This window comes from Trichomycterus rosablanca, chromosome 5 (genome assembly GCF_030014385.1).
Source record: "Trichomycterus rosablanca isolate fTriRos1 chromosome 5, fTriRos1.hap1, whole genome shotgun sequence".
Taxonomy (NCBI): domain Eukaryota; kingdom Metazoa; phylum Chordata; class Actinopteri; order Siluriformes; family Trichomycteridae; genus Trichomycterus; species Trichomycterus rosablanca.
In genome coordinates, this window is record NC_085992.1 from 32582108 (window position 1) to 32599736 (window position 17629).

The following is a 17629-nucleotide window of genomic DNA, read 5'->3' on the forward strand; positions in this document are numbered from 1 at the left end:
GCTAAAAGCACATTTGAGCAACTATGTACTTTGCAAAAGATACAGTCAAATTAGCCATATTTATTTGGACACAGAGAAATCACCAGTTGTGTCCAGAAGGCTATGACACAAATTTTAATGACAGTCACACAACTTCCTGCACCACGAAACTAACAATAAATCGATATATGAATCTCTTTAACCCAGCAGATTATATATATATATATATATATATATATATATATATATATATATATATATATATATATATATATATATATATAGGCGCCATCAATCAGCCAGCAGAAGTCATAATTGCATTAGTTATGAGAGAGTCCCTATCCGGCTGTAATATCCCACCCCTATTTAAACAACAGGCCAATCGTTGTTCATGTGGCTGCTCCGCAGAGCCCGCAGGCAGAGCTGAGACTCTGTACGATGTATTTAAGATCCCAGCTCTGGTGTACCAGCATGTGTTTTTACCGCTGCGCCACCTGAGTGGCCCCAACCCAGCAGATTTTTAACAGTGATCTTGAAATCTTAAAAGTGTATGTAAACACTTGACTTTAATTTTTTTACTTCTACATTCGGACCATTAGGTGACCTTGAATGGTTGGGTGAGTACTAAAATGCTATTTTTTTATATGCTATGACTAGTCACTAGATCCCAACCCTAGTGAATCACTCATTATCAAAACATCCAATATGTAAATATGGTTTGAGCCCACTGCTTCAATTAAAGGGATTTAATTACTAATAATATTGTCATACACCTGCTGTTGCTGCTTAAACTTAAAAAAAATACAGATCAGTGATTTATGAAATATGTGGCTGAATTAAAAGATATAAAAAATCCTCAATGTAGTGATGAGAAGTTACATGCAGACTTTCCTTGAGCTACATCCGGCCGAAAGTACAAAAAACCTGCCAAGAGTAGAAAATAATGGCACCATTTGTCATATATTCACCAAAATCCACTAGCAGTTCAAAAGATTAGAGCAAGAAGTGCTTTAAAGGATTTAATGAAAGTCTGAAACATTCAACAACAGTTGCTCACCAGAGAATCCTGAGACTAATATTTCATCAAGCACACTGTGTCAAATTTAACATTAAAATTACATTCAAGTCATACCTCAAATAAGTCTGACACCAAAGTTCCTAAAGCTGTGCTGTTGCACATCGGCATCTCATTTGTTTGGAAATAAGTACACAGAATTTCATTTTCAGAAAACTATTTGTTGCTACACAACATTATAATTTATAGAAAAACCAAATAAAAAGCCAAACATTGACAGTCTAAGGTAGTGACATGCCTGCAAATCATTAAAAATATATTAGGTTTTTGTTTCTTATATCTGTAATCTGATATAAGGTGAATTACGACAGTTATATTAACACTGTGCTGTTTTATTGTTATTTGCAGCCTGACTGAAAATTATAAAGACAATACAACAATGAAGCGAAAGTATAACTTTTCAGTTCACTGTTTAGTGGCACAAAAATAAATAATAAATTACTTTTCAGTATTTCAGAAGACATATTAAGAACATTTTTAATCTCTTAAAATGATCAAAGTTGGTTTGGTTGCCTCCTTGTAAAGTTTAGTTTCTAAATAAAAGCAATTTAACTGGAATTGGAGTGTGGTGGTATTGTTTAAAGTGAAACCATTCAAACAACTAAAATATTAGTTCTACATTTTGCATCAGTATGTAGAACAACTGAGCGGTCTGATTGGAAGAAGGTCTTTGTTGTGAGATTACATAAAAATGACCACTAGGTGTTAGTGAGAGACTGTAGAGTCTGTTCCCTTTTGACTAAAGGACTTTCCACCACATCGTCCAACACTGACCTCCAAAGGAAAGGGAAAGGTTTTGAGGAGCGCATCATATGATGAAGAAGAAGATCCATTGATTTTAAAAGGAAACTGCAGCAACTGGAGAGGTGAGGAGGCAAATTCATTTTCTGGCTCTATCAGGTAAGCACCTTGATACGCCCCGAGCACAGCGCTGCATCCGAGAGCCAGCTGGAGTCACACACGGTACAGCAGCAACTCAAAACAGCTGGATCATTGACTCTCGTGACTTGCCAACACCAATCCATTTCACTGGTCAAGATAAAAAACAATAGGATAATGTATTTTGCTTAGTACTGAATCACAAACACTTTTTTGGCAGTGGGCAAGCAAATAATTAATATGACATAACTTAATAACAAAAAAGTACAGTGCTCTAAAAATATTAAGCCCTTGTATTCATTCATTAATTTTTCATCCACTGCTTTATCCAGGTCAGGGTGGCAGCAGATCCAAGTTACACAGAGAGACACTAGGCACAAACGCAGGAATACCCTGGACAGGCCGGCAATCCATTGCAGGACTTCCGCCACCACCCCACCCCAACAAATAGCCAATCATATTTGTGCAGATGTTTGGCCGGCCGATATTACAGCTAAAATTCTGACCTCATTGTTTCAGACTGCACATTTTAAATATAATAAAGTAAGGGTTTATGCACTTTAACAATTTACTTATTTGCTGATGAGAATTAAACAAATAGATTTTCACATGCCTTGAAACATCTACATAGTCTTTCCAATACTTAACTGTCCAGTTTTAGTTAGCCTTTGCTTGCTGTAGCCTCAGATGTGTGATTTTAGTCGAGAAGGTTTAAACCTTTTTCTGTTGTAGCCCATTCATCTCACTGTGGTTTTTTATAGGTTGTTTTGAGATGCTTTCTTGCTCACAGTGGTTCGAAAAAGCACAAACCAGCTTGAGCATTCTTCTTTGACCTCTTTTATCAAAAGTATATTTATGTCCGCAGAACTGCCCACTAAATGTTGTTGGTTTTTCACACTGTTCAATGTAAACTTTAGAGGCTGTTGTGTGTCTAAATTCCAGGACATCAGCAAATTCAGACATTAACGTTGGCATGGTTGTTGGTGTCAGATGGTCACTTTTATATTTATTATTTTGCCACATTCTTATGTTCAAAGTTAAGCTTAAGCTCCCCTGTCTGTACAATTTTATACAATGCACTGCTGCAAAATAACTAACTAACTGGATAATTACGCAAATAAACAGATTTAGAGTTGTTCCTATCAGGTCAGTGAACGTACTAAACAGGAGCAATAAATAGTTTAAAAATTTTTTTTTCATTTTAGCTCTTTAATTATTTTTCATTAGGTTTTTGTTTGTTTGTTTATTTGTTACTAGTCAAAATGATAACAATTTTCAAGAAAAAAACTACTAAGGGATGAAAATTTGATGAACGCACCAGTATGGTATGCAATACTATTTTAAAAAAGCTGATTCTTACCAGGTACATTGAGGTACTCCTCAATAAAGTGAACATATTTCTGTGCATTTTCTGGAAGTTCCTCGAAGGTCCTTGCAGCTGAAGTGTCACTGTTCCAGCCAGGCAAAGTTTCATACTGGACCTCAACCTTATGTAGCACCTCCTGATTGGCTGCAAAAAACAGTCATTTATAAGGTCTTACAGAAAAGGTCTGACTTGATTGATTGGTTGACAGATGGTAAGGTCTCCAATACAATCCTACACACGGAATTAAAGTATGTGAGTTTGGTGTCTTACCTGGAAAATATGGTATAGATTCGTTGTTCACCTTGTAACCAACACCAATTTTGATCTCAGAAAATACATCCAGGATGTCCAATTTGGTCAGCGCCAAACTACAGAGAATAATATGCATTTCAAAACATTATCCATTACACAGTACTCTTAGAAAAGAAAATCAGCTGTACAGCGAGAATTTAATGTTACTTTATTAAAATAAAGTAGCTATAACAGTGTTAATGCAATTATACATAAATCGGCAAAGGTTTGAAACATCATCATGAAACATGCAAAAGCTAGGTTTTACTGAATGGTAAGGGTGTTTTAAAAAAGGGGGTATTAAGAGGGCTGTTTGCCCTACGCATCCGTAAAACACACCAGTCCTGACATTTCGAGCCTGCAAGTTCGAATTTTAGGTCTGTTGACAGCCAGCCGGGCCCTATGCAGACAATGTTTGGCTAGTCTAAGGAATGAAGGGGTGTAGACATTACTCAAAACTGCTGCAATTACAAGCTCTGCTGGCTGATCGATGGTGCCCGCACAAGGAGTTCGGATAATGGAAATCGTGCATGCATCTCTGTGTGTGATACGGAGCTTCATATGAACCCGCCTTGTGCAGGTGAAAAGAAGTGGTCAGCCACTGCATTGTTGGAGGAAGGGGAGGGGGGGGGGAGTGTTCATTACAGCTCTCCTCGGTCAGGAGTGGAAGGTCTGAAGCAGTAAAAATGAAATATGATTGGGTAATTGGATACCACTAGATTGGGAGAAATTTATTTTTGGATGTAATAAAAAATGAGCATGTTAGAATAACATTTTTACAAAATAATGCTCTCAATATGATATAAGCTGTAAATTGAATACAGTCAGTAATAGAACTGTAGAACAGTTGTAGATTTTTGGTATAAATAGCACAAATCTTGGCTAAGGTTTATGAATGTAGTTCGGTGTACCTGTGTGCATGTGTTCGTACAAAAACAACAAATCAATCCCAAAGTACTAAGGTGGAAACTCACGCAGTGAAGCCATTAATCATGTGGGCATATTTGACAAGCACCAGGTCCAGCCAGCCACATCTTCTTTTGCGGCCAGTAGTCACACCGACCTCCTTTCCTCTTGTCTGAAGGAGCTCTCCAATATCCTTAAACGATAGGGAAAAAAAGTGAAACCGTGTGTGATACAATGAAAAACATTTATTACATTTTATTACATTTATTATAAAAAACTTATAGTAAACAATCTCTTCTCTGTTCTGTGTTATCGGTTCACCTTTCTTAAATTGAATTGTTATGCAGGACCCCACTGTTTGCAAAGATTCATTCCATTATCTTCAATTTTACTATCCAAAAAAAAATTCAGCCATGTGATTATGAAGGACATGTATCATAGGTCTAAAAGATCTTTTTTTTCCTTTTGTTTAATACAGTGTTTACCTGAATGAAATGATGAATTGCATTAAAGCAAATTAAGATGTACCTTTACACAATGTTGTTTAAAATTCAAAATACACGACCAACAATCACCAACTTTTATAATACTACATGCAATTTTTACAAAGAAACGTATAAAAATAAGACAATGCTAAGGACAGTTTGACTTAGAAGACATACTGCTTACTGTTAGATGTTAAGTAGCTTTTTTAATAACTGTGTAATATTTCTTTTAGATTGGATTTAAAAAATAAATGGTATTAAACTAGTGACCTGTAGAGTGAAAATAGAAGTAACCCTTTAACTATAACACTGACTTCTCTTCCAAGAAGGCTTCTCTTAAGACTGAAAGCATGTCTGAGGGAATTTGTGCCTATTCAGTCAAAAGAGCATGTGTATGGCTGGGCACTGATGTTGGTCAAGAAAGCCTCAATTAATGTTCCAGTTCATTCCAAAGCTGTTCAGTGGGGCTGGTGTCAGGGCTCTGTGCAGGCCACTGAGGTTTCTTTAAACCAATGTTTTCTTTGTCTTTATAGATCTTGCTTTGTGCGCAGGAGCATAGTTATGCTAGGACAGGAATGGGCCTTACCTAAACTGTTGCTGCATATAACAGTTGGAAGCATATAACGTCCCTTACATAATAAACTGATTACACCTGTTAGTAACCATTGAAACACATGATTCAATAATTAGAAGGGATGTTCCAAAACTTTAGTCCATACAATGTATGTACACACAGGTTCTTCTCATAAAGTCCTGGATTAGGTCACACCCAGTAATAACACAGTTCAGAGATGTAGTTTAGAAAACATACAGAGGAACAGTCAGGTAGACAGGTTTGCACATGTACGTGTGCAGATTCATCATCAGCCACTGTGCATCATAAATAAATTCAAAGAAACATACAATGCTAGAGCAGCCTGGAGACTTCCAAAATGTTTTCCCAAAGCCACTGTCCTTCTCCTTTTACAGCCATTTTTCTTACTCATCTATTAGGTAATTTTACCAATACCCATATGTGCTAGAAGCTCAAAATGGATACACGCAAAAGTAACTGAGACACACTGACTGTACTTGAACAGTTAAAGAGATCTTTGAGAACTTAACACAACATGCAATGCTTACATTGTTTTGTTCTGAGGGAAAAGCTCCGATGCCCACCCGGGTAGTGTAGGCCTTGACAACGCCATAAACCTCTCCCACGTTTTGAGGCGGCATGCCCAAGCCAGTGCAAACCCCGCCCACAGTACAATTGGACGAAGTCACGAAAGGGTATGTTCCTAAAGAAATAAATAAATAAAATTATATCACAACTGTACCATGCAGAGTATTTTTTACACAACAATCTACTGTCAAAATAAAGATGTTATTCAAGAAGCTTTATTGCATTTTGTAAATATAAACAAATGATGAATTTGATGCTGACAATACACTCAAAAAAACTTGAGACGGAGGCATGTTTACCACTGTGCCTATGTACAGTGGTGTTCAAAAAAATAGCAGTGATTTTATAAAAGCGAATGAAGCACAAAATCAATATAATAACTTTTATTACCATAAATGCAAATGCACTGAAAATACTACACTTTCAATTCTAAATCAAAACATTAACAATATTTTGCCAGTTTGTGTTCATCCTTTACAGAAAGTTAAGAAAAATGAATATTAGGCTGTTCAAAAAAATAGCAGTGCCAGCATTTTTCTTTAAAAACTCAAAAAATGTATCTATAAACTGAAAATTTTTAAGGTTTCACTTTACTTTAAATTACTGATCTAATATTTAGTGGCATAACAATTGTTTCCGAGATCTGTGTTGCATGGAGTCGACCAACTTCTGGCACCTCTGAACAGGTATTCCAGTTCAGGATGATGAGACTACATTCCACAGTTTTGGGTTTTGCCTCAAAAAAACACGTTTCAGATATCAGCTCACAAGTTCTCTATGGTATTAAAGTCAGGGGATTGGGCTGGCCACTCTATTACTTCAATCTTCTGTAACCAAGATGTTTTGGGCCATTGTCATGTTAAAACACCCATTTTAAGGACATTTCTTCTTCGACATAGGGCAACATGATCTCCTCAAGTATTCTGATATATTTAAACTGATCCATGATCCCTCGTATGTGATAAATAGGTGTAACACTATGGTATGAAAAACATCCCCATATCATCATTTTGTACCACCATGCTTTAGTCTTCACAGTGCACTTTGGCTTGAATTCAGTGCTCGTGCTTCCACCAGTCCACAAAATGTTGAGCCATTTCTCTTTGAACCAGTCAATGTGTTCCTTGGCAAATTTGAACCCATTCAGGACACGTCTTTTTCTTAACAACAGGACTTTGCAAGGAGTTCTTGCTGGTAAATTGGCTTCACTTAATCATCTTCTGTACTCACTGGTAACTTCAGATGTTCCTTGATCTTTCTGGAGGTGATCATTGGCTGAGTATTTGCCATTTTGGCTATTCTTCGATCCTTTCAAACAGTAGTTCCACGCTTCCTTCTGCATCTTTCAGGTTTTGGTTGTCACTTCAAGGCATTTGAGATCATTTTAGCTGAGCAGCCTATAATTTGCTGCACTTCTCTGTATGTTTTTTCCCTCTACAATCAACTTTTTAATCAAAGTACGCTGTTCATCAGAACAATGTCTGGAACAACCCATTTTACCCAGTATTTCAGAAGGAAATGTGCTATGACCAACCTGTGCAACATTTGCCACCTCCTACATTAAATAAGGGCAAAAATGGACACCTGTTCTTCTGCAGAATGAATGACTTCACCAATTGAACTCCTCACTGCTATTATTTTGAACAAGCCCCTTTCAATCAATGCTTCGATCAGAATGAGCGGCATGCATGTGCTAATTGTTGAGTTTGTTTTGTTTTCATTACTCTACTACACTTTCAAGTAAATTATTTGCTATGTAGAAATAGCATTTCTACTAAAAACAGTGATTTATCAGGTTAATGGTGTTGGACTGCTATTTTTTTGAACACCACTGTACGTCACCCTTTCTTTTACTTCCACTTTTTAATCTTTCGGGAACGGAAGCTAATTTTTGCAGCTTTGCAAGTGGAATTTTGCCTATTTTGCTTAATACAAGACTTCAAACAATTCGTGGACAGCATTGTCTGATTCTCTTTTTCATAATGCAGAGACAGATCTCAGATCTGGACTGCAGGCAGGCAAGTCAAGCATACAGACTCTAGAAGTCACGCTGTTGTAACTTATGCAGTAACATTACTATTACAAATTTTGCAATACTACACCCTAAGGGAGAAGAGGTGCGAAAAAATAGTACACTTTAAGAGAAGCAACAGCAAAATCAAGAATTTACGTCTGCAGCAATCAGAAAAGTCTGCATGATCCTGCTGAGAATGTATACTTCCCAATCAGAAGAGTAAACCAATCATTTAATGATATGTTGGTGAACATGTGAACATTTGCATTCCTGTTCAGAATCTGTATATTTATTCTACACATTGGCCTTTCTGTCAGAACACATACAGGATGCAATACAGGACACATAAAGAACACAAACACTCCAGTCATGGAATGCTTACGGCATTTTGCTCAAAATCATAAAAAAGGTCAAAACCATAAAAACAAAAGCCAGCAGAGCAAATAGAGGTTAACTGAAAAGATAATTAAACTTTACTTCTTTTCGTATTGCTAGAGGGTATAATAAAACTTTGCGCCTACGTGACTCACCAAAGTCGATGTCCAGCAAGGCAGCATTGGCACCTTCTACAAGAATCTTTTTTGGTTGTCCGTGTAAAGCCTCATACATGTAGAATACACCATCTCTTACCATAGGTTTTATTCTCTCCACATATGCCTGACAGAAACAATATATTGCAGACATGAACATGAAGGCTTTAACAGGCGTGACGATACATAAATGCTTAGTTTTGATTATATTGTTGGGGGTATTTCTTTTTTACTCTATTTTTTCTTTTTTCTTTTGATCTAGTCATATTAAATTTCCCAAATGTAACTACAGACCCCCGCCCTGACAGAGGAGAACTGCAGACTCCCATGTGCCTCTTTCAGTACAATATATCTCACAGGTCTTAAACTTTTAGAAGCTGACTAATGAACAGTAAAAAAAGAGATGGGTTTTAATGTCACAGTTATACCACTGTGGAACTGTCAAAGCAATTAAAAATATGTTCAATTGTTCCTTTTTTTAATGATGTGGGTTCACACAGTAAAAATATTAACAGAACAGACCTAAAAATGTGTGAAAGTATTTTGGTTAGAACTACAGTAACTGAAAGTGCAAAAAAGCCTAAAAAAATAATTAAGCAACCAACCAAACACCAAATGTATTAAGTGGGAAGTCATAAATTGCTTTAGTCTAAATCTAAAACTTAAAAGCATTAAAAAAATGATGTTTATTTTCCTCAGTACATATTTTAAATATATATTATTCTTTTGTATCACTTAGCCTGCATTTTACCAATTCAGAAAACATATCAACTAGCTCACTGCAAAAATGCCTGACTACACATCATGTTTGGTTTGATTCCTGACAAGGTTCAATCCACTCAGACTGTACTAGAACTTCTTAAAGTGGTCATAGCCAGGTTGCTTTGGTCTGTACCAGGGACAGGCATTTTTTGGTAAATTAATAATTTTAAAATATTACAATAAAAAGCTAGTTAATATTCTAGTTAATAATTAAGAATTCAACACAGAAACTTCAAACAGGCACTGTGGCACAACCCACAGAGTTTGTTCCGCAATACAACATGGGTTTCAACATTGTTATATGGGCTGAATCCAAAATGTCAACATACTGGGAATATACTGTTACAAATGTCTGATGTTACAGTACTTTTACTGCAAATTATATTTGCAATACTGAAACGCCAGATTAAGTAATCTGTTTGGACATTTACTTATTCTAATAAATGTACCTGTCTCAGATTCACAAGGGTGAGTTATTGTATGTTGTATGTTATTGTTATATGACTAAACACTGCATATGTAAAAGTGCACCAACCCTAGGGATAGGAGACTTAAACAGCCAAACAGTGGCTTTACACTTAGGAATAGCTAAGATCCCTAGATTACTTTAACATCTGAGAATTGGTAGCTCACCTCTAGTTTTGCCAGCTCACCATCAATATCTATTTCTAAGGATGGGTACACAGATTTGTACTGTGAAGCCAAGTGTTTATACCTGTAAGAGACAGAGATACAGAGGATATCAAAAGTTTACACACCTCATGTTAAAATGCCAGGTTTTTGTTATGCAAAAATATCAGACCAAAACGAATCATTTCAGATTTATTTCCACATTTAATGTGACCTATAATCTGTATATTTCAACTGAAACACAACTAAAATAATTTAAAGTCATAAAGGAAAAATACAAAAGTGTGCACACCCTGTTATAATAGGAGATGTAGCTGTGTTAGTAGTCAGTACCTGCCATTAATTAAAGCAACTCTGTTTAACCCTATATAAAGTTCAGCTCTAGGACTTTCCTGACATTTACTTATTTGCATCTTACAGCAAAAGCCATGGTCCAAAAAGCAATAAAAGGGATCTCATTGTTGAAAGGAGTGAGATACAAAAATTTCCAAGGAATTACAGATACGATGAAACACAGTAAAGACAGTCATCTACAAGTGGATAAAAAGTGTGGCACAACAGTGAGATTAGGACTATAAGAACTATAAGTTTCTCCAAAATTGATAAAAAGACAAATAGAAATGAGACCAAGGTAAAACTTCTTGGCCATATTTCCAAAAAGTAAGTTTGGCGCAAAAACAACACTATGCATCACCAAAAGAACACCATACCCACAGTGAAGCATGGTGTTGGCAGCATTAAGCTTTGGGTTTGTTTGTCTTTAGATGTTGTTCTAGGACTTTAGTCTGTGTAACTGTTTAGAGAGACGTAAATATTAATGCAATTAATGCATTCAGTTTGTTTTCCAATTGAATTGTACAGATTAAAGGTAACATTCAAGGTGGAAAAAGTTCTGAAATGATTCATTTTCGTCTTACTGGACTTACTGGAACGTTATTATATCACAGTGATTCAGCAGACAAGGTGTGGCAAATGCTACACCCTACCAAATGCACACATCATCCCTAAACTCCTTTCAGTGTCACAGCATAAAGCCATGATCCATAACTAAAAAGTTCCAGGGTTAAAATAACAGAACACTGGTTTTATAATACAGCTAAAGAGGTAGTTAAAACAACATTTTAAAACCAGTTCATCCACTGGATTATTGCTTATTATACATGGGAGTGTGGATAAAGTCTGAACAAATAGAACAGAGTTGAGTTCAGCTGAGCAAAGCCCTCACCTCTCAGAGAACTGCTTAAAGTCAGACAGAAGGTCACATATTCTAAGGCCACTCCTTGCTGCCTTTGCAGAGTACACAGGTCCAATCCCCTTTTTCGTTGTTCCTAAACTAGAAGAGAAGAAAAAACCTGGATGAACATGGGCTGAAATACAAACTGAGTAGTAAAAGCTTAACAGTAGGTCTAAAATCTTTTGTAGCTACTTTATCAAGAAGAATGAAGAAGAAAGAAGGAAGATTTTAGCATTCGGTGTGTTTGCAAACAACCACATTTACTTTTGGCCAGCTTGTTGCTGCCTCTCCAGCTCCTGAACTCCGTCCACGGCTTGATGGAAATCAAACACTGCAGACAGAGAGTGTGTGGATGACAGTGAAACAGAGCTCTACTGTGCTGGCATACAGACAAGATGTCTGCAGTATAAACACAACAAATGAACAGAACAGAAGTTACTATAACAACTACTGCAACACCATCTAAGTTGTCTTTCACTAATCTGTTTAATCCACTGGACTATTCATTAAAATAATTCACTTTGAAGGTGTTTGACTGGCACTGTATTCTATATTGCTGCACAAAAACTGAAAGTAGAAAACAGAATAGGTAATTTTAAACTATTACCTTATCTATGTAGCGTAATTCATGGTTTTATTTGGGTTATTTTACTTTTTAATGCCAAAAAGCTTCATTAAATTTGCACAGGAATGTCCTACATATCTATCATCATTACATTATGAATGTTCATAAACAGTTTAATCAAAAATATAATTCATACTTTAAAAAACACACCCTTGGCCATGCTATAACAGAAAGCTACCTGGTCAGTGTAACTCTTGTTAGTCTTGATTATTAATGATTATTAATACTGTTATGAATTCTATTGTTTATATTTACAATGTATAAAATAAAGACATTGTGTTTGTCTAAACTCAAAGTGAATACATTAACTGAAGGTTGCGGGTGGCACATTGGTAAATTGCGCAAACCCACAACTACTGCGATCCGAGGTTCAAATACATCAGGGAATGGCCACCAAACAGCCTAGCCATTGAGAGGTGCATTTGTAGGTACGATCTTATTGCCATAGTCCCAAGCCCAGATCAAATAAGGAGGACTGTGTCAGTAAAATACATGAGCAACCATAGTAAAAGAAAAACTATGTATGTACACATGCACACAGATCTATCTATCGACCTATCTATTTATATATCCAACTATCTGTCTGTCTATCTGTCTGTCCGTCTGTCTATCTATCTATCTATCTATCTTTCTATACAGTATATCTATAAATCCACCTGTCCATCTGTCTGTCTGTCTGTCTGTCTGTCTGTCTATCCATCCGTCTATCCCTCTGTCTATCTATTAATCTATTCATCATCCATCTATCTATCTATCTATCTATCTATCTATCTATCTATCTATCTATCTGTCTGTCTATCTGTCTATCTGTCTATCGGTCATCCATCCATCCATCCATCCATCCATCTATCTATCTATTTATCTATCAACGACCACACACACACACGTTCTAAAGTATGTGAAAACTAGACCATGAGATTCTTTTACACCGCATTCCAAAACCATGGACGTTAATATGGAAAGAGCATGTGTTGTGAGCTACTGATGTTGGATGAATTTTTGACCAAGTTTTTTTTACTCAGTTGTTGCTCAGAGCCAGAGTCATACTGGCAAAGAAAAGGGACTTAACCAAACCGTTGCCACAAAGTTCAAAGCATTGAATTTAAAATGTACAATTGATTTTATACACCTGGCTGAAACACCTATATTCAAGAACTTTTGGTCAGAGTGTATACTAATCAACAAAAACAAAGATAAATACTTGTTTTCCACCACTTTAGAGTAATATTTGCCTGTTTAGTTACAATTAAATTAGTTTGATTTATGACAATACATTCTGATAATGACTAAATTATGCACATCAGGATCTGACATTCTGTATCCTGCAGTTATGCTCATCTGACTGGTTTATAAATGTCTTAAGTGTCAGCCTACCAATGTGGGCGCGGTCAGAAATTACAAGTCGCTTCTCCCAGCCCTCCAGACCTGAAAGCATATAAAATCACACTGTTACTGATTTTAGAAACTTAGACAAACTTAGGAGTAATATGTTACAGTTTACTTAAATTAGGTAAAATACACACCTTTACCCTTCCGTAAATTCTTTTCAGCTTCCTCAAAAAGGCCAGGGAGGTGAATGACCACTCCATTCCCTGTGGTAAAAGAAAGAAGGAGAAAAGTGTCAATAGTGCAGATTTAAAAAAAGTGTGCAAAAAGTCTGGATACTTTATAAAATCCACTCTATAACCACAAACCTGATTTTAAATATTTCTCATATAAAAGAATATGCTAAATATTCTAAAAATTAACATTCTTTTTATATATATATTTTTTCATCCAATTACACAGTACTATCTTTTCTCCACTGCGGCAAACTCCTACCCTAGTCGAGAGAGGCTGTACCACACACACACCCTCTGACATGTGTGCAGTTGCCATCCGCTTCTTTTCACCTGTCAGCATGGGTTCACACAGAGTATCGAGCAGTATCATGTTCACAGAGTTACAAACTGCTCTCCATTATTCATCATCTGTGTGCAACTGCAGCAGTATTGAGGAATCCCTTTAATCATCCCTTCCAGAGATTTGAGGATCTCAGCATCGGTGGGCTAGCGCATTAGACTGTTGAGCAAACCAGGCTCTATAAATATGTTTAAATATCAGAAAAATTTCATCACAGAATCTGGAGCTGCTCAAGCTGTGACTGAGTAAATGAATAACTGCATGAATGAAAGAATAAGTTTATAGTTCTTTGTGATGAACTGGCGTCCAGTACAGGCTTTATTTCTGCGCTGCGTTTAGCTTTTAGATTAAATCTTTTTTCTTTAAATCTTTTTTTTTTATGTTTAGCTACATTATTATTCTGACAACAGTTTTGTATAGTGTAAGATTGTGGGATGTCCAGGTAAAGTTTTAAATAAAGCAAGAGAGACAGAAGTAGTGCATCAGGATCATGAACCATTCTTTAATTATACAGGTCCAGTGGGCAAAAAAGAAGCAGCAGACGAAGGAGACTTCAAAAATATGACAGCACACGTTTATGCACTGTAACAAGATAGGCAGGAGGAAGACTTGTTTACACAATAATGTTAAGATATGTGGGCAAGGTCGCTCAGGTGTCGCAGTGGTAAAACACGCTAGCACACCAGAGCTGACATTTCAAACTCGTCAGTTCGAAACTCAGCTCTGCCATCCAGCTGGGCTGGGAAGCTACATGAATAACGATTGGCTTGTTGTTCATACGGGGTGGAAGTTGGAGCAGGGACCTCATAACTAATGCAATTACGACCTCTGCTGGCTGATTGAGTCAAGGAATAATGCGTTGATCAGGGTGTGGCTTTCCGTACACAATGCTGATCCGCATATGAACTCGTCTTGTGCAGGTGAAAAGATGCAGTCAGCTACTGCCCACGTGTTGAAGGGGGGCGTGTGTCTCGACTCTCCTCAACCAGGGTGGAGATCAACATCAGTAGAGAGGAAGCATAATGCAAATGGGTAATTGGATAGGACTACATTGGAAGGAAAATTGGGAAAAATGGAAAAAAAAAAAAAGACATGTGGGCAACGGGATGCCCAGGTGGCGCAGCGGGATAATCCTCTAGCACACCAGAGCCAAGATTCTAAGTTCCCGGGTTCGAATCTCGGCAGGCACAATTGGCTAACGCCTGCAGCAGACAAAATTGGCCTCCAGTCTGCTGGGTGGGAAAGACCAAACAAAAGGGGTGGAGTTATCAACGCTGTGTAAGGACTTTGGTTGCCCAGAGTGCCTGCACAATAAGTGAAGGAGAACAGGGATTGGGGCGTATGTGGGCACCTCTCACATTTTTTAAATCCAAGTGTTTTAGTCACACCAGTTTGCTAACATTTGTATAAAATACAGACACAGGCCATAATCTTGTGGAAGGCCTTCCCAGAAGAGAGGAGGCTGTTTCAGCCACATAGAGGAGATCAACTGGCTAAAAATCAGATGTCTCAATACTTTTGGCCATATAGTGTATATTCGGTTTTAAATAACATATAAATATACAGTAGACCCTTGACTTACGAATTTAATTGGTTCCGAAGTGCTGTTCTTAAGTGTTCGTTAGTTAAACCTATTTTTCCCGTAAGAAATAATGTAAATAGAATTAATCCGTGCCAGACCTACCAAACCCCCCATACCTAACCTTTCTAATGTCTTAAATGCTCTTTTTTGTTATAAATACAAGTATATTTTCCCTTAAAGACAGAATAAAATAGACATTACTGTAATTAGAGATGTACCGATCGGGGTTTTTGGCACCGATTCCGATCTCCTTTCAGGGATATCGGCCGATTCCGATGGGGGGGGGGGGGGGGGGGGGGGGGGGGGCGTTGCAAATTTAGCAGTAAATAAAGTACATCAAACAACAACATCAGACATATTTCATTAGTCTAACTGACCACACACACACGCAGGTTTAATGTTATCCAGTTCAGTCTGAAAAAACCTTAAAAAGAGCCTCACAGTGAAGATAAACCAGAGCAGCGCGTGTGCGTGTGTGTGTTTGTGCCTTTAAGAGAAATGATCTGTTCACTGTATCGCTTAAAGTGATTCACGAGTCGATTCATTTTCCGTGAAGCATAAGTTTCTCTTCTCAGTTATCTCTCCGTGTTTATTGTTATTAATTAAATGTCGTGGTTTTAAATAAACACCAGCTACTACAGAACATTGTGTGACTCTCTTACATTAAAAAGCTTAATTAAACTGCTATTACCACAGATCTGTAACCAAGTCAGACTAATTCCGTCTAAGGAGCTAAAAGTTTTCTGATGATCCTAAAAGTTCAGCAGATGATCCTGAACTAACGAATTTGGTAATGAATAAACTTTTGCCTCTGATTGGCTCTGTAACGTTTTCTGTTCTCATCTACATCACAAGCAAGAACCGCTTACAATTTACCAAAGTGAACCAGGAGTTTATATAACGTGCTGATAGAATCGACTCAGATGTGACCGGGTTGAATTATCTTTTTAAAGTAAATATTACAATCAGCTAAATTGCATCGTATGTATGATGCACAACTTTAATGATGTTATTTTAGGTCATGAAGAGCTTTCACGATGGTTTCTGTACGATTGTTGACGAATTTTGATGTGATGGTTGGTGCTTCGTAGCTCAAAGTCTGGATCAATCCACTGAGCTGTTAACTTAACGTGATCTTTTATATATCACACGATCGGATCGGCTACATTTAGGAAATATCGGCTGATCGCCGATAGCATATTTTGATAAAAAATCGGCCGATACCGATTCATAGCCGATCGATCGTCCCATCTCTAACTGTAATAAACAATAATAAACAACAATACACAGTAGTACTGTACATAAAAAACACACATCACATTTCAGTACAGTACGTGTGCTGTACTACAGTATACACCATAATAAATTTCCTTCATTTTTTTAATAAAATGTATTTACCAGAAACAACAATAACTCTCATATTTCTGTATTATCTCCTTCTTTATTTCAATAGTGTTGTATTTTGTAGGTGTAATTGCACGAAAGAATAACTTCCTTCTTCTCTCTCACTCACTGTCCCCTCTGTCTGATACACAGTGACAGCTACTGGCAGGAGTAATTATACAACACAACAAATAGCAATAGATTTGTTCATTTTCTCACCACTAAGTTTTCTCTGCATATTCTTTGGGGCCATTTGAATATAGAATTTCACAAAATATAAAGAAAACACCAAAAAACACCGTCCGCTGTCCGAATGTTCACTCACTATATATATATATATATTATATATATATACTGTATATAGAGAGAGAGAGAGAGAGACACTCGGAGTCAACTTGTTCGTGACGTCACATGTTTCGCAAATTTCGGTTCATAATCCGAAATTTGTTCGTAAATTAAGTTGAAAAAGATCGTTCGTAACCCAAAATGTTTGTATGGTAAACCGTTCGTAACTCAAGGGTCTACTGTATAGTATTTGTTTTTGTGCATGTGCTGGGGCTAAAATAAGAAGTCCTTTATGTCAAACTAGTCAAACTAAATGGTTTAAAGTGCATCTTATTATTACGTCTTCTCACTCACAGAAGTTGCTGACACAAGACTCAGTACCATTAGCAAAATAAGGTCCCTGCAGATAAATCTGACACTGTGCCATGCTGCATTTCATCTGGCTTTAATTCAGCCTTTACTACATCCCTGAGTACAGCACGGAAGCAGCAGTGCGGCCAAAAGCACAGTTACAATTCATACATAACTGTCCGTTTTAA

At 36.9% G+C, this 17629-nt stretch overlaps 1 protein-coding gene across 1 annotated transcript in view; it reads right to left on the minus strand.

Moving 5' to 3' along the window:
* Nucleotides 1–991: 991 nt before the first annotated feature.
* Nucleotides 992–17629, minus strand: part of adss2 (adenylosuccinate synthase 2) — a 30055-nt gene continuing 13417 nt past the window's right edge. The window contains exons 3-13 of the mRNA XM_062995061.1: nt 13462–13530; nt 13313–13363; nt 11578–11644; nt 11305–11412; nt 10083–10164; nt 8688–8814; nt 6104–6258; nt 4565–4689; nt 3570–3667; nt 3294–3443; nt 992–2083 (exon numbers count right to left, since the gene is read on the minus strand). Coding sequence (XP_062851131.1) covers nt 2031–2083; nt 3294–3443; nt 3570–3667; nt 4565–4689; nt 6104–6258; nt 8688–8814; nt 10083–10164; nt 11305–11412; nt 11578–11644; nt 13313–13363; nt 13462–13530 — 1085 coding nt within the window. The 3' untranslated portion in view covers nt 992–2030. The remainder of the gene's footprint in view (nt 2084–3293; nt 3444–3569; nt 3668–4564; nt 4690–6103; nt 6259–8687; nt 8815–10082; nt 10165–11304; nt 11413–11577; nt 11645–13312; nt 13364–13461; nt 13531–17629) is intronic.